Source organism: Andrena cerasifolii, chromosome 12, assembly GCF_050908995.1.
Source record: "Andrena cerasifolii isolate SP2316 chromosome 12, iyAndCera1_principal, whole genome shotgun sequence".
Classification (NCBI taxonomy): Eukaryota; Metazoa; Arthropoda; class Insecta; order Hymenoptera; family Andrenidae; genus Andrena; species Andrena cerasifolii.
Window position 1 is genome coordinate 2,683,721 of NC_135129.1, and position 25,120 is coordinate 2,708,840.

The 25,120-nt window shown below is 41.3% G+C and overlaps 1 protein-coding gene across 2 annotated transcripts in view; it reads left to right on the forward strand.

The window, feature by feature from the left end:
• The window catches only part of Nachra7 (nicotinic acetylcholine receptor alpha7 subunit), a 228,521-nt gene that overhangs the window by 171,287 nt on the left and 32,114 nt on the right, over positions 1-25,120 (forward strand). For both annotated transcript variants that reach the window (XM_076824679.1, XM_076824680.1), the window contains exon 4: positions 13,217-13,326. In XM_076824679.1, coding sequence (XP_076680794.1) covers positions 13,217-13,326 — 110 coding nt within the window. The remainder of the gene's footprint in view (positions 1-13,216; positions 13,327-25,120) is intronic.

The window sequence follows — 25,120 nt, forward strand, 5'->3', positions numbered from 1 at the left end:
TTCGTTAATGCACCTGCCAGTGTCTCAATTGGGATCGACTGATGTTCCATAACAGCCCACTGAGGGCTCTTTAACGTTTCGATGTGTTATTGGTCCAGATCAATGAATGCTAATCTGGCATGCTAGGTGGCTGGGGCTTGTAAAATGATTGTCACTCTAATGCCATTTCATGCATTTTAATTCGCGTAAAATCGCGATATTCCTCGTGTAAATTCGCGGGGCAACATTTCACGGGCAAATGAACAAAACAGAACGATAAATACGCGAATATCGATGTCGCATAAGAGAACCTCTTAATTACGTTCGTTTCGCGGTCTTGCTGAATTTTAGACAATATGCCCGACAACATTATTCCGACATTCTATTCGTTCGTCCGTGTACAGTTACGCGCACAATTCGTGCGTTTAATATCGTAATTGCATTAATTAATTATAATTTATGACGCGACTGAAATTCGCGAGCACAGTTAAGAGCAGGGAGCATCAGAATCACTGGTTCGCTTAGCGGCAAGGAGGGTAATTTCCTTGATTTAAAAGGATCTATGGCTAAAGGGATTATCAGTAAATGAAGATCAAAGATAGCTTCCAAAAAGTTTCATCCTTAGATCCTCCTTTAAATGAAAGATTAAATCCTTCCGAATCTCAATTCCAGCTCGACCATGTTCCTGGAAGATTCTAGGTTCGCGATTCGTTTATCTGCAATTCCCTGATAAGATTAATCTTATAATTGTCTGTCTTGCGTAGTCATTTGAACGACGGCGCTGCTAACTATAAAGCGCCTCGCTAATTATCATTAAAACTTTTTAATTATTCCTTTCGAAGATTTATTATTCTCTGTAAAATAATCGTCAGTAATGCCTTTAAAACATTATCTATTTAGAGATCCTGGCTTTTCCAAAATAACATCGACCTTCGTAGAAATTTTCTTGTCGCATATTTACGAATAGCTTCTCTAAAAAATAATATGGTAGTCGGTGTACCTCAGTTAGAAACCAGTTATATGTGTTCTGAATTTGTTACGCAGTCGCCTGCCTTTTCTACGTTTTTGTGGAAGTACTACATCAAGAGTTGCAACGAGATTTCGTTTTAAATATTTGTACCGTGCTTTTTTGGCGTTTCCAAATAGAGTAGGTGGACGGTCGGAACCTCGACACTGTTTGATGAGAGAGCTGAGTTTATAAGAAACCTCTTAAATAACATAACTTTTTCAAACGAACTGTATCTCTTCCTTTCGCAAAGTGCATATGTTGGTTCGTCATATCCTGAAATCAGCACAGCCTTTTACGTGAAACGAGTCCACCTCGGTTTTAATCTGTCGATTTAAAAGTTGCGGAAGATAATATCCAGATTTATTTGCGAATTATATTTTAGCTTATCATCTAATAATTTAGTAAGCCAGTCTAGTCTGTAATATCTAGTTGATATGTGATAAAGTTAGAGGGGACAGATTATAATAAGTTCAAAACTTCATTTATTAGTAAAATTTGGTGTGATTAGATATGGTATTAAGGCTTTCTACAATTTAATCGATGGATTTCGTTGCTTCCTATGAAGTAACGTTGAATAAAAATGTCAGCCAATTATTATGGAGGTCAGATTAAGAAGCTTTTAAGGAAATCGAGTTAGCCGAGCTGTTGCTGGTAGTTTTCAGTCAAAGGATCTTGTAATGTGTTGCAAACTCGACATGCAAAACCTCCTATCTACTTTACACCGTATTACTTTGATACATCCAATGATGCGTCGTACATTTTTTCACTCTACATGCCTCTCTACATGAAACATCATAATTAGCAGCTCTTCTATTAAAAGTAAAAGAGAAATGATACGAACAGAAGTGAAAGATATCCCTTTTGCATCGAAGCAAGAATTTTTTAAGGCAAACACACGTGTACGGTTCGGTCAGTTCCTGTAAATTCTCTGGCGATTCAAGTGCTTCAGCCCGAAATATTATTTATAATTAATTGGAGGGACGAAACATGTATGTAAAATACAGCCAGTAAGCTGGAAGGGCACGGTGGCACAGGATTACTAATATTTATTCAGAGGAGCGTGTTTCCTTCAAACGGTTTGGCATCCGCATAGAAGCGAGCAAATGTTCCTTATACAGGGTGGCACTTTGGGGCAAAATTCAGGTCACACAAGCAATCGAGGGTGTATTAACTAGCTCTCAACGAGAATTGAGTTACGCCACGAGTTCGTGGTCTGATCAAAAGCCAGTGACGTATTGTAAACTCAAGGTGCAAAATTTCACCCCGCTCGACGTGAAATTCACGTTACCATGCTCCTTGCAGTAAGTTATTTCTAATTATCGCTTCCTGCTTACCACCTGCCCTCAATAATCCCCAATCTTGCCACGTATTATAGAATTTTAGTCTCTCGATCTACACGATTTCATTATATTGATTTTATAAAGTCTCCGTAATCAACGAGCAACGAAATAAATTATTGACAAATTTTTCTCTCTGAAATTTTGACGCTTCTCGATTGTCCGATCAACAGTCACCCAGATTAAAATTCATTTCTCGATATCACTCTGTTAATAATTATTGATACTCATTGTCGGATTGCTTGGGGGATACCCGTTTTATGAAAAGGGGTATTTTATGACAAATGTATTAGGATACGAATTCTATTCGATCGAAGAAAGTCCTCCAGGTGTTCGTCTAGGTGTAACCGTGACGCCTTGTAAACTTCGCTCCCGAAACAACCTATTCCTACGTGCCAGGCTCAATTTCACTTTGACGTGTTTTATATTGGTCCGGAGTTACTCAGCGGTTTTACGAACCGCTATTTCTCCCTTCCTTCGTTCCAGTGCGCACGTATGGCAGAACATAAACGTGGAGTCGAATTTACATGGGAATACAACGTTCGTGCTTAAAATTTTTACATACGAACGTGAGTGTCCGCTAATGACGTTTATAATATTCAAGCAGTCTCATCCGGGCACGAAAATAACATGGTATCATAGCAGCAGTGCCATTCTTCCCTGACGATAGTGGCACAGTACTCTGTTACAGTCGACTTAACTCGAAATTACCAGTTACACATTAATTTCGCGGGCTTTAAATCATTTGTGGAATTGCATATTGTAAAATCCCCTAATTAATCCCTAAAGACTAGTTTCATGTCACATTAGTTTTTGATATTAATCCCATGCAACCCCATACTTATATTCTAATAGGAGTACATGCTAACATTTCGCAGATTTCAAATTCTTACGCACGAAAATGGCACACCTCCTGCTATACACGTACGCCATAAACGTGATTGAGGTGGCTAGAGGAAAACGTTCCTTTCAACTCTTTAACCCTTTCTTTTACCCTTACCTCAGGTTCGTAAATACCTTTCTCCTTCCGCTTCGAGGTCTAATCCAGTACTGTTTGGAACTTCCACGTAGCCATTCCACCTGCAATAAATTCAACAAAACAGCTGAGTGAAAATTACTAGAAAATTCCGTCGAACTGATAATCTACTTCGCAGCACAACTACAATATTCTGCTTACGGCACCATCGTCCAAATTTCTAAAATATGTAGCCTCACCAAATTCTATTCTAACAACATAAATTTATTTCTCAATCCGCCTGAGTCGCTTAAAAAAAAAATGTTAACAACTATTTATATGTCGAATTTACATTCATCACTTGAATATAATCGCTTGGTTGACATATTACTGAATTTTCAGGCTAATTCGGTTGATTACTATCAAACGAAAGACAACTGGAGTAGTTTCAAGATTGTCATCTACTATATCTAAGTCGATTTTCCGTAGGTCGTGTACCCGAAACGTGGTCGAACTGTCGATTATCTACATCCGATTTCGTCTCAACGAGCCCGCTGTTTATCCTGCCCGACTCGTTCTGCCCGAGATAACAATGAAAAGATTTTTCAATTCGGGCGGGTTTAATTAAGTTCTAACAAAAAGCAGCCGGCTCCTGTCCATCTTCTGTGCATTAAAATGGATTTCGTTGGAAACGGGCAGATCGAAATTAAGCAGAGCAATGACGATTCCTCGCTGCTAAACGATCAATAATTAATGCACGCATCGGCTCGTAAAGCATAATTAAACGTTTAGGGAATGAATACGTATATATATACATATACATATATATATCGCCCTTATCAAGGAGCGATGGTTGAACGATCGTTTTCATGAATGATTATACATATCGATGCGTTGCACATGTTACGACCAACGTTATTATACTAATTATCCCATCCACTGATTTCCCATAGATTCTTCATGCACCAACGCCCAAAATGTGTTAACAATTTTAAATCTTATGTGTCGTCGGAAATGAAAAAAGCGTGTATGGTGACAGTTGATTTCTAGAACGAATAACTTACGTTCGACTCATCTCTGGAATGATGTCCGTTTGAGAATTGCATTGTGTAATATATTCTTTTCATTGGAGACACCATTTATCGAAACTAAAATCATTTCTCTGATATATGAAGAAGTTGGCTTAAAGCTGGGGAGAAGGATAGATGGAATTTGATGAAGATATCGGCGAAGATGAATTAAAATGAGTTTAGAAACCGTTTTACCAACTTCACAAGGTACGAAATTGCACGCCCACTAAACTAGATTAGATTGAAGAATGTTAAAACTTTTCCTTTAAATTTCTATGATATTAGGACACCCGTGTTTCAAAATGACGATAAGAGGCGGACATCAGCGACGCGTAATTGTCATTTCCTTGAGACTTTTAATGTATTTAGGAATAAATTCAAAGTATATAATCATGTTCTGGGTCTCGTGTGCATATTTAAATGCATACGCTCCCCCGTTTCCCAGCAGCGATAATTTAGAGCAGCGCAACAATTTCGAAGCAAGCATTCTCCGGGGGGCAACAAACTCTTTCACCCACCAGCTCGCATATCCTGTTTCATCCCTTTAAAATAAACTTAATTCAAACAGACCTGGCAACTTAAGTCACGGTTTATGAACTTTGGGGCTTCCCTCGCATTACGTAAATGCAGGATATTTCTGAATGGCTGGCCAAACCCTCGCGCATGGGTTTCGCAGAATAAAATAAGGGACGAGGTTTCAAATGCCAATAGAATATCTTCGATAAAATTAAGGAACTCGACTGACGGATAGGCGAGAGTTTCTGAATGTTCCATGGGTAAAACTCGTGAAATTTTGAATCAGGTTAACACGGAGGCCATATGCCTTTCTCCACTTATATTATGTAGATTCTGTTGTGTCCAGTCGAGTTAAATGGTATACTCTTATCCTCCTCCTTCGCTGGAAGGTAGCCAAAAATAACAGAGACAAAGTACCGCAATTGCCTCCCCAAAATTACGTAAATTACTGGATAAAGGTAACCCGCAATATTCTGGCTGGCCTTTCTCCACCCCCTCGCCTATTCTTTGCCTCCTCATTCTCTAATCAGACATAATGCACGGTTCTTCACGCATAGGAGTCCATTTAAAACTCCCCGGCTTGTGCGTAAACTGTACGCGCTTTATTACAGAAATTCATTATGATTTTAAGGCAGCCTAATATCTCCTTGGTTATAAGTGAATAGCTCGAAGCATTCTTGCACAAATTGAATGAATTACACGAGTGTCTGGGAGTCCTAGAAAATTTGGGTCGAGGGACAGGTAACGTCGCAACAACCGAGTCGAGTGGGCTTCTTCGTGCAGCTTCCTCGAAAATAAATTACCTTGTCTAACGATCTTTCGGCAAGTTGTCAAATCCCATCTCGTGTTTCTCTCTGCCTTCGTTGTTATCCGCGATTCGGTCCCATGTGCCTTCTGATGAACTTCGCGGCGCAGTCTAATTAGGTCACTCGTCTGAGGAAATAAAGGCACGGCTGTGGAACCAAAGATATTTCCGGCGCAAACATTTTCGGGGTAATGCAGAATCTCCGGCCCCGAGGATATAATCGGTTTACTTGGAATGGGTCGGTCTGGCGGTGTTAAATCAAATCGAACCGCGGGTGGCGAAATCAGTTTTAAAACGAACTCTCCGCGGCCCTGCTCCATGGGAGATGTTTGAGGGTATAACATGAAATTTCAATTTCAAATCGCAATTCGCGGATTTACCGTGTTTAAATACGCCAGTTAACATTTCTTTCGCGTTGCTCACTGTGAGAGTCGAATGTAACGAGCATTCCCGATGTATCCTCTCCGCACTTCAGACTTTCAGTCGGTGGTCGTTCAGTCTTTTAATTAAGTAGTAATAGTAATCGTGGACTCTGTAATAAAACTTCCATGGAAGCGGCCACCGCCTGCGATCGGTTTTTTTTCAGAGTAATGGGAAATATTAGTCGATGCGTTTCTAAATATTTCTGGAATAAATCCCATCTGCAGCGAGGGGAATATTAAAGTATTCTAACGACGTTGCATTCCAACATAATCCCTCATCATTTGCTCCCTCTCTATCTCTCCCTCTTCATCTCCGCACTTCGCGTTTGGACGAACTTTGGGAAACGCTCTAATTACGTCCTTCAGCGAAGAGAATGGAGACTTAAAATTAGTTGCGAAACCGGCGATCCGGTTTCCTCTAAGAGGAACCGCCGGCTGAAAATTCTCGGGGTATTTTCTCTTCGTTCGAAGCGCTGCGAGCTCCATCAAACATATTCCCTCGACACGCCGGCGCCGGACAAAGAGGGGAACACTGGAACACGTTTAAACGATCGTGAAAACTGTAAACTCCATCGCGGTTGTTTCTCGGCGAAAGGGTAGATAGAGAGCAAATTATTAAGCAGTTAGCGTTTTTTAAAAAGGCGATCCCGAAAGGTTAATACGAAAAGTTGGCCGCGGAGGATGCGAAAGAATTTAGCCCGCAGCACTTTAAATGAACTTCTCGAATAGTTTGAAACTGCTGCTGCCCCAATTCCAAGGGTGAATCCGACTAATCAGTGTGCGAGCGTGTACACGGGCCGCCGTTACCAACTTTCGGATCTTAAAGCCCCGTGGACCTTAAGTGCAATTCGGCGCTCCGATCTGCGGCTCGGCGAGTGCTGTGTCTCGGTGCCATTTTTGCATCCCCGTCCACCGATTCCAGCAGCGATCTAGACAGAAATAGCAGCTCCAGTTTCGCGTCTGTGCAGTGTCGAATGTCGACTGTTCCGACCGCCCTCGGACGATGGGGGTTTGGAAACGAACCAGCCCTGCCTGCTAATCAGCCAGAAGTTAAATCACGCGAGAATGTAGCGCAGCCGGTTAGCCACGGTTCGTCGGATCGCTCAGCTTTTATTGGCGTTACCAACGTCGACTTTAAGTCACCCGAATTCGACGAAATTACAGCGACGTTATACAAACGGCAAACGCGTGGCTAATGCCCCGTGAATTTTACAACTGGCAGACTCCAGCCTTCTTCCAGCTCTTCTTGGTAACTTCCGCGCTACGAGCTTCTCTCCGTGAGATTAGCTGTGCCGCTAGTGGCAGCAGCAGACGTATCGTCACATATCGCGTAACTCGAAGTACCATTTTCGAATTATTCGACATCGCGATTCGCCACGGCGGGAGTCGAAACGTAGAAGTTTAAGAGGCTTCGTGCTTCAGCTTGCTTGCCAATATCTTCAGGAAGAACGCCTTCGAAAGCTACGTCGCCAGAAAAAAACCCTCGCAGGAATGTTAATCGTTTCCATTCTGTGCCTTAAGGCATCACCCTCCTGCTCCACGATACTGTCTCCGAGGGGGATGTAAATGGGAAACAGAGGAGCCTGTAACGTCGTAAATCAGGCCCGGCGACGAAGCTGTTGGTCGTAATTGCGCGCTGTAAAACAACGATCTTGGATCGTCGATTTCCAAGCCGACGACAATCGGGATTGCCAAGATTCCACGATTGGCGAATTGAACGCGGACGTGCCGTTAAGTTGGGCGAGATTTCCGTAACGCCGACAGCGGAATGCTGGGGAGCAGAGGGGGGGACAAAAAGCTAAGAGATTCGAACGGGGAAGGAATGGGAATTTACGAGTCCTGTAAGGCGACTTGGAAGGTCCTTGGGCGCTTTTCCGCTTCCATTAAGGGCCGCGTCGAACGAAATCCTGCGGGGCTCGATTAACTTTCCTTTCCACTCGTCTCGGGACGACTCACCGCAGGAAAACCGGTCAACCGTTTTAATTAATTCTCGAGGAACCGATCGACGGGTAAGGCGAACGCAAAACGTCCCCTGAATGCTGGCCATCGGTGAGAGGGAGCCGCTGGGTTTTATGTTTATGAATATTGCAAGGGCGGGCACCGTGCCATTCTTCCAAGCGGAGAAAATTAGAGCGAACTTCGGAATTATCCTTAGCCGGATTGGACATGGAAATCATTAAACCCGGGGATCCTCGGGTGCGTCCGCGCATTTATATTGCCTAATTCGTGGCACGTGCAGTGCTCGGGACTGGGCCAGCTTTTCTTATCGCTGCTGCGAAATTTACGGGCTGGAATTATCAGTGTGTATCGGTAAAACGTGCGACTGTACAAGGTATAACTTTATGGGAGGAGGGATAGCTTGCAACGAGAATGCCTTAGGTCATATGCACGACTGATTAACGATCTCGTATGCTTCTAACAGGTGTTCCGTTGTATGAACGTTTCGTGATTATGATGGACGATATTAGTTTAATAATAATTTGTATTTAGAAACGCGGGTTAGGTAGGAAGTACAGAAATGGAGTTTCTTATTCGTGAGTTCCTGTACTGTTTGATTGCTAACACTTCGTTTACACGCCTTCTTTTTCAATCAATTTTTACATACCTGGGTAGCTCGCACCCAGAACAATTTTTGAACGTTTGCCATTCTCATCGAAAGTATCCAATCGTCGTGAAAAAAATCATGGGTCAATTTTAAGGTCTCTAGAATGTATTCCCATAGTTTTTTGAATGACATTTTATCACAGTTTTTGCAAAAAAAATCTAGTTTACAATATGTCGAGGAAACGAGAAGAAAATCTTCAAAAAATTGTAGCTTTTACAAATTTTATCATTAGGAGCTGAAAATCTACAGAGTTGTTGTTCGGATATAATATTTTGAGAAAAAAAATGGTTTGTAAGTCGGCTTTGGAAAAAGGTATTTATTTTGAATACAGAAGGTCAACGAATGGTTAATTAATAATACAAAGTATAGCGTGGTATCATTTTTGGTGGTATTCGAAGCTATGTTTTAGTCGGAGTAGATTTCAGTTTGAGATACTCGTCCCTTAAGTTCGAATCTAGAACGGCATTCAAACAACGCCTGCTGAGAACACATATATCTCTCGTTTAACGTTGAGCGAATCGACGGATCGGGAGGCATTTCGGTGGAACTCCCTTCAGTTTTCGTTTCACGACTTCCGCCTTTCATTCAACTGCCTCTGCATCCCATCGGCCCTGGAAAATTCGTTTTCGTTGTACGTAAAGCGAACGACAAGATTGCGAGCATTTGTCTCCTCTCCAAAGGAACGAAAGCTTCTCAGTTTTCTCATGGATCAGGAAATCCATCCTTTGTAATGTATACCGCCAGTGGATCTCTCCTAAGAGAACGCAATATTGGAGGTTAAAGTCGTGGTAATAAAGTTACGGGTGGGAAGATCACATTATGTAAATAAATGTACTTCCATACGTCACAGAAATACCTCGTAAAATTTTGGTAATATTTCTGTTCTCCTTTGACAGACATTTTACATTTATATCATTTTATTTGGCCCATTTCTCCAAGATATTTCAAAACACAATCTCTTTTTAAATATATACTGACCGCACTTTTGAATTTCGCTGCGAATTTAAATTTCGATCCATACATTAATTTTAAACAAATCAGTAGATTATGAATAACAATCAGTCTCTGATAAATATTATAATTTATATTGAAATTTTCACAATGCCCGCATATCTTCACCTTCGTCGTGTTAAAAAATATCAATTGACTTGTTCAAAATTGTGAAACATGGAGCTACAAATATCTCCCTCGAATAAAAACCGAAACAAGCACATATAAAAATACAGCCGTGTTAATTAAATAGTACTGAATTCCCCTTGAATTGTTATTTTATTACCTTGCAAAACATTTAAAATAAAAGAATAGCACTGTGGGATTAATAAAAATTGATGGGAACCTTTTTTAATATGCACGTCTGCAGTTGTCAACTTTCATTGCGAAATACGCCTGGAAGGGTTGCAAATGTTTTAAACAAAATAAGCCGTACACGCAGAGGAAAGTGTTCCCTTGGTGCGAAATTTTGTTTGAAGTTGATACCTGAAGCGGTCCCCGAGATATAAGGTGTCAAAGTTTCGTATTTACAGTATGGTGGGTCCTGAATGGCGGGCGAAATTCTCGGTGCCTCACTGACCTACTTTCCTTCCAGGAAATGCGTAGGTCAGTAATAGTAAATAGTAAAAAACCGCTGACTCAGCGTCCGTCACTGACCACTGCACAGCGACCAAGCTTGGGGTAGGTCAGAGAAGACGCGCGAGTGAGACACACATAGTTGGAGGATAGAAAATGGCACTCCTCTTTACACGAGGATATCTCGGTAACGGAAAGTCGTATCAACGTCAAACAAAAACCATTTTAAACAGGAAGCTTGCCCGTGTATGACGATGTAATTTGCATGAACAAACTATGTGTAATTTTACAGTTATAATAGTTCAAACTTTAGGCAACTTTCATACGTTTTTCCCATGCATTTCAAGGCACTTTATGATTAACACATCAATTATTTTGAAAATACCTTTTATTATAAACTGAGTAACTACTGCTAGTGTTATAAATAACAATAATATTATACAATGACCAGCGAAATACCCCCGCGTTTCGCTTCGAACCTAAGAGATATTACGGACTAAGTGAAAACACATTTCACCCCTTTTCATCGCCCTCTTAGGGGTTGATTAGGGCAAAATCCCGATTTTTTTTAGTAATTTATGTGGGTAACCTTTGGAAGTAAAGACTAAGTTGATATCTAATCGGGCCGAAAAGATATTAAGGAATCCGTGAAAGCGCATTTTACCCCGTTTCACCCCCTTAGGGGTTGATTAGGGCAAAATCCTGAAACTGGTTTTTAGGCATTTGTGCGGGTAACCTTTGTAAGTAAAAACTAAGTTAATATATAGATCGATTAGTCGAGCCTAAGAAATAATAAGGAATCCGAGAAAACATATTTCACTCCTTTTTACCTCCTTCGGGTTGGAATTTAAAAAAATCTCTTCTTATCCAGTATCCACGTCGCAAAAGGAATATACCCTCCGAAGTTCATGTTTCTAAGGTGAGCTGGATGGTGATAAATCAGTGACACAACGATTATAAATATAAGTATAGATAAGTAATAAAAAATGTTCCACATAACATTAACAAAACCCCATTCAATTAATCTCTGAATGTATTTGAAGCTGTTCTTCCGCAGTTGCTTACTTTTAAGCGTGCCTTCGGATGTCGCGTTCCACCACTTAAATTTTCGAACGCATGATTATCACCACACCGCTGACTTTTCTCCATAGTTACTCACGAGACGGAAAATCAAGTCCAAAGGACAAAGCCAGTCGGGTGTGTCGTTGACTTCCGCGGAGCGTTCGTTAGCCGTGAACTAATCCCATAATCGAGAGGACGGCGAACCTGTATGCCGGCTTTCCACACGCCTGCGTGCAAATGGATATATAATAAACGGCCTATACGTGGCCACGTAAACCGTCAAGCACAGTGGCGATTATTAATTATCTGCTGGTCTACTCCATCAGTGGCCAATCAATCGGGAGTCGGTGACTAATGGGTGTGAATCTAATGACCAGCGCCGGATCGGATCGTGCATTCCGGCAGACACAGGCGTTCTACGAGTGTCGATTGTGGTCGATGCGCGGTGAACCTGTTCGTTCCTTTCTCGTCACGTTTATCGATCATGGAAAAACCAGCAACATTTCTCTCTCATATCGTTTGGTCGCGTTAGGTAGCCATTGAAATCTGAGGGTTCCATGAACGGCAAATAAATACCACTGCTGATTTAAAAATATTTCAAACGAGCTGGACTTTTCATTCTCGTCAAATGGAAATATGAAAACAATGAATGATAAGAGGATTCTTTGCGCGGGGGAAAAATTCATCGATATTTTTAATAATCTTTTCTGCCATGTGTTACACTTATTCGTACTCGAAAATTTCCAGCAACCATAAATTTAATCAATGTCTCCCTGCTTCTTCTTTGCACCTTCTATTTGAAGAAAAAGAAGAGAACGCCACGATTCTGATTTATTGTTTGCGATATTGCAAACTCATTTCAGTCGCCGTGCACACATCTTATCGAGTGCCATAATCGGCAATCGTAGTTTCATTCAAGTATCGAGGTTTTTGCTTACAAAACTCCCCCCACTTATCCCCAGATCGATGGCGCGGGGCACCTGAAAGGGTGTTGCTAGCTTATCGGCGTTCCGTCCACATCGTTTCTTGTCTTGGTCGGGGAAAGACCGAAATACCAAAGTGAAGAGCCCAGCCGAAACTTTCCAACTCCCCAGATCGCCCCGTATTTTCTGCAAAGTCGTGCAAACTCTGGGCGAAAGTCTGGAAAATTTCCTCGAAAACTTGTGCAGAAGGTATTAGCACCCTGGAATCGACAGGCCATCGCCTGCACGCGGGGAACAAGCAACCGGGCTATTTAACGTACCCGCGGTGGCCCGAAGTTAGCGACAATGAAGGCTGACTACATCGTTTGCGTCGCTTCTCCCAGTATATTCTACTCTCTGCGTCCCCTTTAGCGGCGTTAAACGGACCAAGAGCTTGAAGCCCATAAAAATAACTTGACAATAATTGGATAAGCCTAAAACCTTCGCAATGCCTGTCCTCCAGAAAAATCGAATTACTTATACTGTCTTCTCTGAAATTCTAATATTCGCCATCGCCTAAAACTGAATTCCAGCAGATAGTTAAAGACGAAGAGACTTTAATTCACGATTTCGAAAGATTTTTAATGGCCTTTGAGGGTACTGATTTGCAGTGGAAACTTGAGTGCCTCGTCTATGAGTGTTTATCAAATTTCCAAGGGTTTTTATTAAAATTCGGGGTGAAGATGAAATTACTGAGAAAAAATCTAAATGATGTGCTTTAATGCTTTAACGAGTCATTGAGGCGCGAGAGAAGCTAGGGTGGCAAAGGATTGTCGGGGGAGATTTTAAGGGGCTGTTTGTTTTAAAGGGAAATATTTGGATAGATAAGAGTTAATTACGAGTCGATTAAGGAAGTGTACCTTTGATCCGTGAAATATGATAGGGATTTTCGATGGCATAGTTTAAAGAAATTCTTGTTCAATTACAGGAGTGGAATGACGTGAACATGAGATGGAACACCTCAGAGTACGGGGGTGTGAGAGACCTCAGGATCCCGCCACACAGACTATGGAAGCCTGACGTTCTCATGTACAACAGGTAATTTAACGCTACCTTGGTCCGTTCAATATTCATAGAACAATCTGCCTCATTTTTACTAAGCTCGTGCCTAGCGATGCTTCGACATTAAAATTCTTTTGGCGAAGCTTACACGCTTTTAAAGCCTTATGCACATCGAATGCCTGATTTTACAGAAAGGAGGTATTAATTCGTTGCAATCAAATGTGTGTTGCGCGCATGCACGTGGAGATAAGAGTTTTGTAGGCTACCTGCAAAGGATTCTGCAATTCTGTGTATTTGTTGATTCTAGAAAATAACGTTTAAACTCAAATATTGTTGCCTCTGATGTGAATTAGCCATTGTAGATTTTTTTGTAAGTTTTCGAAGTCCCATCCTTTTTCTCAAATACCTATTTTGTAGAAGGTTTAAAAGGTGGATCAATATTTTTAATTTTAGTTTGATATACTGCTTTATCCTTAAGTAAACGGTAATTAATAGGCAGGCTACTAAACTCTTATTTCGAATCAATATAGGTACGCTGATACGTTCAGACACAATGTAAATATTGAAAACAAATATTTGAGGTGTAAGCTTGATAAAATACAGTTTCTGCGTTAAAAATACTCTCCGAAAATAAATTTAATACCTCGTTGCACAAAATAATTTGCTCGAAACGAATTTTATCGTATGTGACGCGTGGTAACGATTTTCCCCTCGCGTTCATATATTTGGGAAAGAATGCCAAGGAATTTAAATCTCTATGAATATTCATCAATTTCCGATAGTGTTGTAAATCGTCTCCAGGAACGAACAGACAGGTGCTTCGTCTCTATCCAGGGAATATCGGAATTCCAATTTCATCTTTTGCTGAAATGTTACAACGTGCATAGTGCATATTAATTTCACGGCGGAATCCATCCACGAATGCGAAACAAGCTTTGGTTCCGGTCAGTTAAGCTTCACAAAGCGGGATACTTTTCTTTCGGAGTGGAGCACGATTTAACCGCGACTCCGCTGCATCTGACACTAAGAACATCCAGTGAATAGTTCATTTCACTTGACGAACCATAAAATAGAATCTAGGCTCTTCGTTAGCCAAACGATTCTACAAGCAACGTGATTAATATTACTGAAAATCAGAATCTTGTTTCGGAAGAATCGTATCCCCTCGTTTGAATTCGAATAGTTGAAAAGATTCCTTGCATTATCGCGCGAGTCATTCGAGGAAGCGCGGCTTTTAAATTGCAATGAAATCTTCATATGTTTGCGTTGAATTCGAATTGCATATTACAAGCAAGTAATTTGTCTGGACTTTTCTGTATGCGATTTTCATGTAAATCAGAGAGACTCGGTGGGATAGTTCCCTGTCACAGCGAGGACTTTCAATGGAATCGAAGTGAAAAACTATTTCATCTGAAAACCTGATATCGGCCATAAATCGAAAAGGGTGGTTTTGAATCTTTCCTCTTCGATTTTCCTATGTAGCCACAAGAAATATGATCTTCCCTCAAAATATACTGCCACCCCTTGCACCCACTGTATCTGCTCTACCTTCAAAAAACAAATTCCAACGAAATCGATAAAAGGGGCTCGCTGATTGCCATGTATCAACTATTTGCGGAAATGAAAGTTCTGCTTGATGTATAAATCTACGAATATTCTCCACCAAAGTGTGTCTTTAAATATGCATTTACGGGACAATGTTTCTGTCGAGCCTGCTTAGCATGTGTGGCGCATTAAGGACATGTTGACAGTACTAATATATCTAAATTGCAGCTATTGGCTGCGCAAGCATGTTTTCGTAATTGATCTCGCATGAAACGATGTAGAAGCTCGATAGCATCCTAATATCTGCTAACAGATTAGACGATCGATTAGTTTACTTGGTTATTAACGAAATATTGTTTGATCATGTTCGAATTCGAGAGTCTTCCTTTCCTTTTCTTATAATAAAGGGAATCAGCTTTCGCATCCACAGATTGAGACAGCAAACGTTTTCTTGAATACGTATAAAAATATTAATCAATTTGAAATTATGATTGCTTCATTCGCAGAATGTGATATCAGTTATCGCGATTATCTCTACAGTACGTGGAACTTTTAATTATTCTTAGTAATAGTTGTTCATCGCTCTCGCCACTGCGAATACCACTTCAAGGCTACAAATTAATTGTACCAGCGTGGTTGGTCCATTATTTTCTGGGCATTGTTTGCATGCAACCGTTTGTTCGCGACTCTGTATCGCATTATTATGTTTCATACACCAAAACCAATACCGATGCACAGTTGTGTACCGTGCCAGGTCATAGATTCACTTTTAGAACTGGTGCACGGTCTGAGTTTATTAAATCCTCCATCGAAACGTTGACACCGAACGCACTGCAACACGAATTAATTTCACCTACCGTTCCTCCGCGATATCGTAAAATAAATAATACTTCTATCGATCATTTCTAAAAGCACACCAAACCGTCGCGTGTGCAAAAAATTATGCAATCAACCACATGGAATGTTTGGAAAAATCTTGATAAAGAAAACTGAATTTAATAAACGTATATCCATTTAAATGAATGCGCATAAATAATTGACCGAGCATTTTCCGTGAGATTGCTATTTATAGAATGCTCTTTCTGTCAAACGGCAGAACAGAGAATCACAAAAATTTCAATTCCAACGCTATGCCTATTTCATCTGCAAAATGAAGAAGCATTTACGCGAAGGGCACTCGAAAGAAATCATTTCTGTTCCTACATTTCGAGGGTAACTCCGAAATCAATTATTAACAGGCGAAGTCACTGCAGCCATCAAATGAAGTCGACATTAAATCAGCGTCAACAGAGTAACGCCACAGTGGCTGCAGGATCAAAGACTGAAATGACGTCGAGTAATTAGCGCCTTTACTACTTGCTGCGGCAGATATTACATTTCCCTGGCAATTTGAAAGTAACGCAGCTGGGAGCGGAGGTTAACGGAGGCGCGCCTCGCGCGCAGATCGCTCCCCGTCGAATAATTAATTTTACAAGGATGCCGGCGATATATTTGCCGCCAGTCAGCGGTGGCTGGCCATACGTTCGAAGCGAATGGACGCCTACCAACTTCCACCGTACAATTGGTCTCAAACGCAGGAACCAATATTAATCTTCTCGTACACGTAGCGGGGTCGTCGGGTCGCTGGCAAAGACGGTGCACGCCTGAATCGCGTCGAGGATCGATCAACTAGCCGCTTTGTCACCTCATCACGCCGCGTTTCTCGCGTGCCCCACTTTTCACCGGCTCCCGTCCATCGAAGAACCGGACGTTCCCGTTTATTATGTTGTTACTTGGCGATCCAGCCGTGATAAGATATATTAGAGGGGCGCCGTTAAAGGGTGAAAGCGGGTGAAATGTTGCTGCGATTTTATATCGACACGCGCGCGCTCTTCATCGCCCAGTCTGCTCTACAAAGAGCAACGAAGCTGCCCACGTCCGGCTGCCCCGGCGATCTGCCGCGGGAGGCGTTGTCGTTGACATTGATGATTATGGACGGGCACCAGTTTAACTTTTTACACCGATCCATTTCTCTGCCCGATGTTTGAATGGGATTTTGTGGGGGGACGGTGTGCTTGTTGAGCGAAGGTATCAGAGCGCGGGGAGGTTGAAATATTTTGATGGGATGATGGAGTAGCTGGGGATTATAAATTACTGTAACTTGCATTTAATGTGCACAGAAGAATTAAATGTTCTAAGTCTTCCACTCACGCTGATACTTTGAGGAGTTACATACAGTGGCTCGCATTAATATTCGGACACTCCGGTGTTGAATGGTGGGCGTTGGTTGAATAGTACGGGAATTGAGAAGATGTTTGTTTGTCCGATTGGGTGACTGATCGATTTTGTTATACAATATGCAGTACCTATGTGCCGTACCGTAAAGCAGAGTTGAGCATTAACTAAATAAAAAATTATTTAAATAACGGATCGAATAATAGTTACTTTAACTTTAAATTATTCGACGATTGAAGTTAATTTTTTTACTCGTCAAGTGTTTCAACTTCACGGTCAAATAAACGAATTAAAGTTGAAGTTAAAGGTACAGTTAAAGTTTAAGTCGAAAAATTTATTCGACGCTCAAGTTGAACCGCTCGACGAATAAGAAAATTAACATTTACTCGTCAAATAAATTCTCGATGACTGAAATAATTAAATTTATTCGACACGTGACGAATATTTTTTAGCTATTATTCATTGTTCGAAATTTTTATTTAAACAAAAATTTTGTTCCACTCTGTCGTAAAGTAAGAAGAATTTATTAATTTCGTGGAATATATACTAGATATCATGCAGGCTTTTTGAGTGGAGTAACTATGTACAGTGACTCGCATTAATATTCGGACGCTTTTTAAAATCGCATAACTGTTTTAGAATTGGTCCAAACAACTTGAGTTTTTTTGAGAAGCTAGAAGGATTAGTTTGCTAATTGACGCGTTTCGTCGTTTTGAAAAAAATGTATTTGGTTGGAATAGCGAAAAGAATAGTAAAGGTCGATTTTTAAACTTTTTTTTTGTGAGCTTGTAATGAAAATTAAAAAAAAACCGTTTGTAGATTGCAGTAAGTTGTATACGTGCCTAAAAGTTCATCAAAATCGGTTGACGTTGCTCCGAGCTACAAACGTTTAAACATCGCAGAATAAGGTCGAGAATCGCGAAAATTCCCGAAATCAGCGATCCTTCTAGCTTCTCAAAAAACTCAAGTTGTTTGGACCAATTTTAAAAAAGTTATGCGATTTTAAAAAGTGTTCGAATATTAATGCGAGCCACTGTACGTTCATTTCGCCTAAGAATTCATCAGATTTTTTTCCTCGAGAGCTGTGACATGAATCGAAAATTTTATAATTGTATCTTTTTCTTGGGACCTTTATTCATATAAAACAAATTATTCGACACACTTTTCTCATACATTGCCGTTCGTTTTCTGCAGAAACCTCTAAAATTATACAACCTTTTTTAACGAACTTTGCGTTCATCTATGCAGAATGACATTCTCAAAATTATAATACTGATAAGGTGGCCCCCTGCTTGGTGCAGAGGTTGCTGGAACCGCAGAAAACGAACGGCAATATATGACAAAAGTGTGTCAAATAAATTTTGTTATATGACTAAAGATCCCAAGAACAAGGGACAATTATAAATCTCCCTCGAGGAAAAAAATCCCAAAGTGATTAATTATTAGGCGACGAGAACGTATGTAACCCCTTAATGTTGCACGAGGTACAACTTCATATACTTAAATATGATATTGGCATCCCAATCTCCCCTTTCATAACAAACTATTCCTGCTCACAAATATTTTCTAAGTTTCACCTATTCTGACGCCTCAGTGTTACACTACTGCATCGGGACTAATCGCAGGGTTCGCACTCTCAAAGAAATCTTGCGAAAGGAACTCTAAAAGCACAACTCCGAGCACGTGGAAAAAAAAGAAGGGGAAGTTTATCGAGACAGTCAATCCGTTAAGAGAGCGATCTAGATTCTAAACTATCAGAAGTTACTGGTGGCTGGTATGCGGGGCAAAAGTGGGACGCCGGGCCAAGTGGGTCAGTCGCATTAAAAACAAAGCCACCGCCACCATTTAAAGGGAATCAGGAAAAGTATCTCTCCCCGAGCGCGCGCAAATATATTGTCGGGAAACGCTTGCGGCTGCTATTGTTTTTAAGTAGGTAATGTATCGGCTGCAGGCCGGCATCGTATTTGTCGAATTAAAAGTTTACTTTAAGACACGTTAAAAGAAACTGGAGGGGGGGGGCGGGACCGGCAGGATTCTGGGGCGGAATTGCGCCGTGAATTTCAACAATTTTCGCGCGTCGTTGGCAGACTCTTTGCGCTTTTCCACCTACGGTTTCCACGGTTTCTTTGTATCTCGTTTTTGGCAGCAATTTCGCAGCCTCGGAGTCCATGGTTGCTCGTGTGCACCAAAAAACACTGCATTTTAGCGAAACTGGTAAATTTCAAAGGCCTTCATTATATGATTATGCCACATCACGTTCTTTGACGAAATTGTTCGTTCCACTTGAAATTAATGTCTAAGAATGAATTATTACGGAGGAAGAGGAACGGAAATTAAATGCGCCGTCAGTTGCATTCTAAAATTCACGATGAAAATTATTGTTAATCGCGATAGAGAAATGCTTTAATAAATGGTAAATATTTTAGGGACATTCGATTGATCAAAGTCTACAAACGAAGATCGCAGAGTGTTGTTCGATGCAACAAATTTGTATGAATTTATGTCACGCGTGGAAGTGATTTCCGCTAATTACCCAGGGAATTTCCAGAAAATTCGTGAAATTTTTAGAATGAAATTGCAATTATAATTAATTAAATAATAATTGCCATTAATTATAATTGCAATTTCATTCTAAAAATGCATTCATTTTCCGTTCGAGTGCATCAGTTATCTCACACATGATCATACGCATTTGCTGCTATTATTACGCGCCAGCAATCCGCCAACAAAATTCCACCCTCTCCAGCAGTTTCTCTTTTGTGCTCCTTCCACCTTACGTGTATGTAATTGAAATCCCCCAAGTCGGCAATTAATTTAAGTAACGTAAACTACGCATGGACCAGCGTTCATGGCAATTTGTCATTAGGGTCAGAAGTCGAAGCTCCACTCACTGTTTCCCTCGTGACTAGACTAGCTCTCCCCGAAAATAGTATACGCCGCGAACGCGAGCAAAAAACCATATATCTCCTGAAATGGCTGCACGATTCGCAGTGGATCCTCGTTTCGTTGAAGCGTCTGGCGTGTAAACTTTTGATTCGCCTACGTGGCAGACGTGTCCACGTTAGCTTACACGGCCACGAGTTCATAAACGTACAGCTTCAATAATTTCGCACTGTCTCTTCCCCCGCGTATCACTCTCAGAAAAACGATACTTGGGAACTTGCAGATTTATAATGCAATCGGGCGAATCTGTTATCGTATAAACAAAAATGGAAACTCCACTTCAGCGGCAATCATTTGGGACAAACAGTCATCGATATCCTCGCTGCGCGAACACAATTTGGGCCTGTTTAAAGGAGAGAGGGAATATATATGAAATTCACACGTCCATCCTCTAATAATTCTATTTCTCGAATCGGTATTCCCGTTTAAACCGCGGGGCCAATTTATAACTGGAACGAGAATAAAATTCTCATGGCTCGGCAACGTGACCAAATTTCGATCGTACTTTCGTGCCAGTCGATAGTCAGCGCGTAGAGGCGAGCGTACGTGCAGCACGTGCGAACGTACGTTATCGGTCGCGGTACCAGTATCTGCTAAATCGGTTCCTTCGGCGGATAAATCGGTGCTGGCGAATCTGCTCGATATGTTATTTATGAAAGCTGACGTACGATGATCGTGCAGGGTGCTTTCGCGATTATGATAATTCCGATCAGACGAGGCGATAAATTTAGATAACGGATCGGGGCTGTTTGCTAAAGGTCGCGCTTAATTCCCCATTCGGAGAAACGTCGACTTTTCATCGCGGGCCCGGGATTTGGCAAACAAACGAGTACTTATTCACCGGCGCGATATTTCTTGCGTATCTGGAGCGCTTCTGGAATTATGCATACCCGACGCGATTTTCATAAATTTCGTCCCCGTTAATTACTGGCACCGGTCTTGGCGCTGTAAATGAACGTCCCTTCTCATCTGCCAGTCCCTCTTTCTTCTGACTCTCAGTCTTTCCATCGACGCGCTAATGTTTTCCACTCCTTTCCTTCGCTACGCGATCGCTTAGGATGATTCGCTGCTACTTCGTGATAAATTAAGGGGGGAGCCTGGTGTAACTAAATGAAAATCGAGGCATTTTTCGGGAATTTTTTTTAAAGAAAGTATTTGTTAGATCTTTCTGAAACTTTCAGGATATTGTATTAACAGGTTAAGGTATATAACAAAAAAAAATTATTAAAAAAGAGCGGCAAATAACAAAGTTATGCCCAGTCCGTTGGCGACGCAATTATTACACTGCGGGCAACGTAGCGTCTTTTGGTTTCATCTGAAACCAAAAATCGAACAATTTTCTTTTAGTTTATGAGTGTACGCACAGAATGAAGAAATTTGAAACTTAAAAGATGCAAAATGAACAAATGGCGGCCTCTTGAATAAAAAGTTCACTGTTTCCAACGAAATTTTGCCTTAAATGTCTAAAAAAAAAGTTATTTATTTAAACAATATCATTATACTAATAACTTAGTACTATGAAGAAAATGTTCACAAATATCCGTGCACAAGGCCAAGTCGATTGGTTGAATATTTTTTGAGTTACATTGCCCGCAAAGTGTAAAACTGTCGTTTCGAGAAAAACGCATTTAAAGTTTTGTGGTAGCCTGGCGCTCCGTAGCAAAACCGGCTATATCCGCTTTAATTTTTCGAATTTCGTTTTGCGGCTTTGGGAACATATTGTCGCGATGTTCAACTATTGATTTATGCAAAAAAAAAATCGATTTCTTCGATCCGCTACACCAGGCTCCCCCCTTAATATCGTAAAGTATACCTATTGCATATATTTTGATGCAAGTGAATTTATTTCGGATCGTGCTTGCATAGTACACCACAAAATTGTTTCTGAAAATATGAATTCTTGGTCTTGAACGTGCGAAATGTAATTGTTTTCATTTTAATTTATCATTTCGCTTATTCCTTACGATGTTAGTATTTTCGTACGTTTCCAGTCCAATTATTCATCAGGGTGCCGCTGTAGTTTCTGTTAAACAGCAAATAAGTTGCGTCCACATTCGTAAGCCCAATTGCTTTCGATGACAAGAACGCAATTAGCCATTTAACCAAACAATGATTCGTGCCAGTGCGAGAGTAAAGATCATTCTTTGAAATATCGTCCCGTGACCGAGTCCCCAAAGTCAATAAATCCTGCGCTTCATCAATTCCTTTCCCCCTCGTCGTATTTACCACCGTTGCTGGTGGCCTAATTAACGAACCTCGTGCTGCGCTTTCGACACAAAGTCAGCATAGTCAAGCGTCGTACTGCCGTTGATAGAATAAAAGTAGAACGAAAGCCGTTTAACTTCACTGGCCAGGTCACCAATTAGCAGTACCAACAAATGATAGATTGACTGGGCCAATTTCGTCTGGGGATATCCCTCTATTCGATTGTCTCACTAACATTTAGACTATTTTTCAATTCTTCGCTGAATCAAATTGCTACCAACGACCTTTGATTGCAGCACAAGTTCAAAGAATGTTTCGTTAACAAGTGAACAGTTCTCGTGATATTGAAAAAGATCTAGATAACGATGACTCGTAGCGTTAAAGAGATATTTGTTCAGTATTACATTTCCTTATTAAATATTTTTCTTAATAAAGATTGAGTGATGGATTAATAGATTACGTGCAGTCTAAAAATATTTTCTTTCTCAAAATATCCATGCATTCCTAAATTTGGAGATACGGGCCTGTGAGGTCCAACGTGTGCAATGATATAATTTTAATTTATGCGTGCATTGTTGGGTTAAACCATGGAGGTTCTTGCTACAAGTGATTGACTTCTAAATTTTTTCGTAAAGTGGATTCAGTTATTCGAAAGGTACTTAGAGGTTCAGAATTTTTCTTTTTTTTCCATTATTCAGCAATCCCACAACAAAAACGATTAGTTCGAAATCGTTGATAGATTTAGGAACTCCCTGTATAAATTCTCTCGTTATATTGTAAACTACGCGATGTCTATAGTAACGATTGTAATTGAATACGGCGATACTTCCGTGATACGCACGCCGAATTCATGGGGTGCAAAAACGCAATCACTAGCATTTCCCGGCGGAAAATGCTCCCTGATGAGACAGTTACCGCTCGTTTTCCGGTCGGAACAAACGACCCTAAACCCATTAAGCTTGTTTCACCTATTTCGATGCGACAATTGAATCCCCTGCTGGTCGAACTCCGGCTCGCTTCTCATGAATCACCGTACAATTTTCAATGGAAATTTAAGGGGCTGCTTGCAAATCAGAACGATTCACTACTGCAGAAGTCTCATCAATGTTAACTCTCCATAACAACCTTCGTATTCTCCATCGAAATAAGCAAACTATCATACAACAATTTTCCAAATCCCTTGTCCATCTCTTAACAAATTCCATCAATTCTTAGCGGCTTCTGTAGATGAATGTTTACTTGCTGGATAGGTATTGTGAAAAGAGTGTTTCAACAAAACAGTCATTTTGACGATTTCTTACCCCCTGCCACCCCCAGTATAAGAATTCGTAAGATTTTATATTCCAATCTCCCCTCCCCTTCCTTACGTAATATTTTTTACATTACAGTTTTTCAGTTATTAAAATTCTTTTACTGATTTATATAAGTCACTTAACTCGGTTTCGCCTGTGTGATGAAACATCGTTTTTTAAGTTCCTCAAATTGAAAATTAGGTTAAATAATATCTATTACGTAAGACGCTACCTGATGAAATTCGCGACCCTTCCCCTCCCAAAAGCCCTGCATAATTTAAAGACGAACCCCAATAGAATTAAATATAACAATTTATTTGAAACTAAATCACTCCGTGATCCTAAATTTTCAACTCTCTCACAATTCTCTGCTAACACATTCACGACTGCTGCACTCTTCGCGATCCCACAGCATCCATCATGCAGCAAACACTCGTCACTCGCAGGAAACACAAAGTCCTCTCATACCTATAGCATTTTCGATACATTCACACGTCCCCTATCTCTCTCCATCCATTTGAAACCACCCACGCCCCTGTCACTTAAACCCATCCAAAACACCATCCATTACCCAAAAGTGTCTCACGCAAAAAGGTCCACCGGTCTCGTCCTCTCCCCCCTTGTCAGCGGGACGCACAATTCACGTGGGCCAAAAGGTCGCATTCAGCCGAATCTCCCCGAGATAGCACGGTCCAGGGGAGTAACCGTGAACAGGCGTGCATCCAGCGGTAGGGCCAGGATTTCATTTCGCACGACCGACTTCCGGGGAACGGTTGGCGGCGTGAGTCAGTGACTTGATATTAGGTCACCGTCACAGACACTCCTCGCTACGGGTGGCTCGTGTGCAGGCGCATATAAAGGGGCGATATCCGATTAATATGGCATAAATATCGTTTGAGGGAACGCGACGGTTCCGTGGTAGCGGGATGAGGTCGCGGGAGTTCGAAGGATGCGCCGCTTAATGCATGACAAAATGAGTTTACATTCGCGACGAGGATGCCACCAGCCGTTCGGTGGCGCGCATACACACACACACACATACAGAGAAGGCCAGAAATTGGGGGGTTGGGGAACGGGGTGCACCGTTGCTGTGTCGAGGAAGGGGAGGGTTCGACTGCATAGGAAAGTTGGAGCTGAGCCAAAGGCAATATGCATTAGCCATCGCGTATTTTGAAATTCAAGCCAAAGCAGATTAAATCCTATTCCTGGACCCAGCCTCGGCCCGTGTTGGGCCTCGTCCTACCCTTTCTTCTACCTTCGGCCAGCTGTCCTACTGTCCTGTTTGCGGATACATAATGAACACACCCCGACCCTCTGGTACGCCCGTGTCCGAACTTTTATAGCGTTTCGATTGCCGCGCTAATCGATATGCGGTCACCCAAATCTGCCGGCACTGCTGGGACCCATCGTTGCACTTTGGCCCGTGGCTGGTTGAACGTTTACGGTGCCCCTTATTGTGGCGGTATCGTGTCTGCTGTGGTCAACGAGCGTTCAGCTTTCCTGCACTAAAGTCAGGCTTCTTTGTTCTGTATATTCTGTTCCAGAGGGGATGGGGATGGTGTAGGCATCTGGGGTTGAGTTTCGGTGAATGGGAGTTGTAATATTTATTTAGTAAAGGATCTTGCGATTTC